Source organism: Chiloscyllium plagiosum, unplaced genomic scaffold, assembly GCF_004010195.1.
Source record: "Chiloscyllium plagiosum isolate BGI_BamShark_2017 unplaced genomic scaffold, ASM401019v2 scaf_21112, whole genome shotgun sequence".
Lineage (NCBI taxonomy): Eukaryota > Metazoa > Chordata > Chondrichthyes > Orectolobiformes > Hemiscylliidae > Chiloscyllium > Chiloscyllium plagiosum.
This window is the reverse complement of record NW_025145386.1, coordinates 1-1,297: the sequence shown is the minus strand read 5'-3', so window position 1 is coordinate 1,297 and position 1,297 is coordinate 1. Positions and strand designations below refer to the sequence as shown.

At 58.8% G+C, this 1,297-nt stretch overlaps 1 protein-coding gene across 1 annotated transcript; it reads left to right on the top strand.

Moving 5' to 3' along the window:
- Nucleotides 1-3: 3 nt before the first annotated feature.
- LOC122545020 (MYG1 exonuclease-like) lies at nt 4-1,270 on the top strand (the record flags this gene model as incomplete). The annotated part of the gene is made up of 3 exons (XM_043684235.1): nt 4-170; nt 732-891; nt 1,031-1,270. Coding segments are annotated over 3 exons (567 nt in total), but the record flags the coding sequence as incomplete, so codon positions are not given.
- Nucleotides 1,271-1,297: the final 27 nt, after the last annotated feature.

The following is a 1,297-nucleotide window of genomic DNA, read 5'->3' as shown; positions in this document are numbered from 1 at the left end:
ACCGTACAGAGTCAGTGTTTATACAGCAGGGTAACGTGTCTGTTTCTTGGTTCACAGGACGCGGAGATTATTCGAACACGAGACCCCCAGCTGCTGGAGACGTGCGATGTGGTTGTGGATGTGGGGGGTGTGTATGACCCTGAGCGACACCGCTATGACCACCACCAGAGGTAACCACACCGACCCTGTCGGCATGCCCAGGGACGGTGCAGGTTTCTCACCCTCCGCTTTACGGACGGTTCTGTTTCTGAATTGGTTTGAAGTTGGGAGTCTCTCTCTCTCTTTCTCTCCTTCCTTCCTTCCTTCCCTCCTCCTCCTCCTCCTGGCTGTGTGGGCCCGGGCTGGCAGTTTCCATCGTCGTCGTCCCCACCCTCCCCGTTTACCGTGTGGACGGCCCCTCAGGCACCAGGTGGATGTGTGACACAGTGCAGGCAAGGTCTGATTTAACACTATGCCTACTGTGAGGGGCTGAATGGCCTCGTGCTGTTCGTGTACAAAAGGCCATTGTAAGGGGGCAGAATGGCTTCCTCTTCCTGTGTGACAGGCTGGAGGAGGTGGAGGAGGGGCTGAATGGTCTCATGCTAACAGTCTGTTTCTCTCTCTCTCTCCCACCCTGTCGCCCCCTGTCTCTGTCTGTTCCCCTTTCTATCTCTCTCTCCCCTCTTTTTATGTCTGTTCTCTCTCTGTCCCCCTTCTCTCTGTCTCCCCCCCCCACCCCTCCCCATTTGCAGGTCATTTGCGGAGACCCTGGCGAGTGTAAAACAGGGGTCCCGCTTTGTGACGAAGCTGAGCAGCGCGGGCCTGGTCTACGCTCACTTTGGGAGGAGGGTCCTGGCTCAGCTGCTGCAGACTGACTGGACGGACCCCCGGCTAGACGTCCTGTACGACAAGGTGGGTCTCCGCCGAGGGGAGGGGAGGGGATGGGGAACCGAGCTCCCGCACTGGAACACAGGATGGGACTGACCTGTCCCCGCTCTCTGTCTGTCTGTCTCCGTCTAACCCTGTCCCACCCTCTTTCCCTCCCTCGCAGCTCTACGAAAATTTTGTGGAGGAGGTAGACGCGATCGATAACGGGATCTCACAGTGCGACGGGGAAACCCGCTACAATGTGACCACCAACCTCAGCTCCCGGGTCAGCTACCTTAACCCAGTCTGGAACACAGAGGACCCAGACACAGAGGTCGGGGTTGGGGGGAGGGGAGGGGAGGGGGGAGCTGGACGTCTGTGTGTGTGTGTGCGCGTGCCCGCGAGGGACGGAGTGTGGGAGTGACAGACAGACAGAGACAGAGAGAGAGAA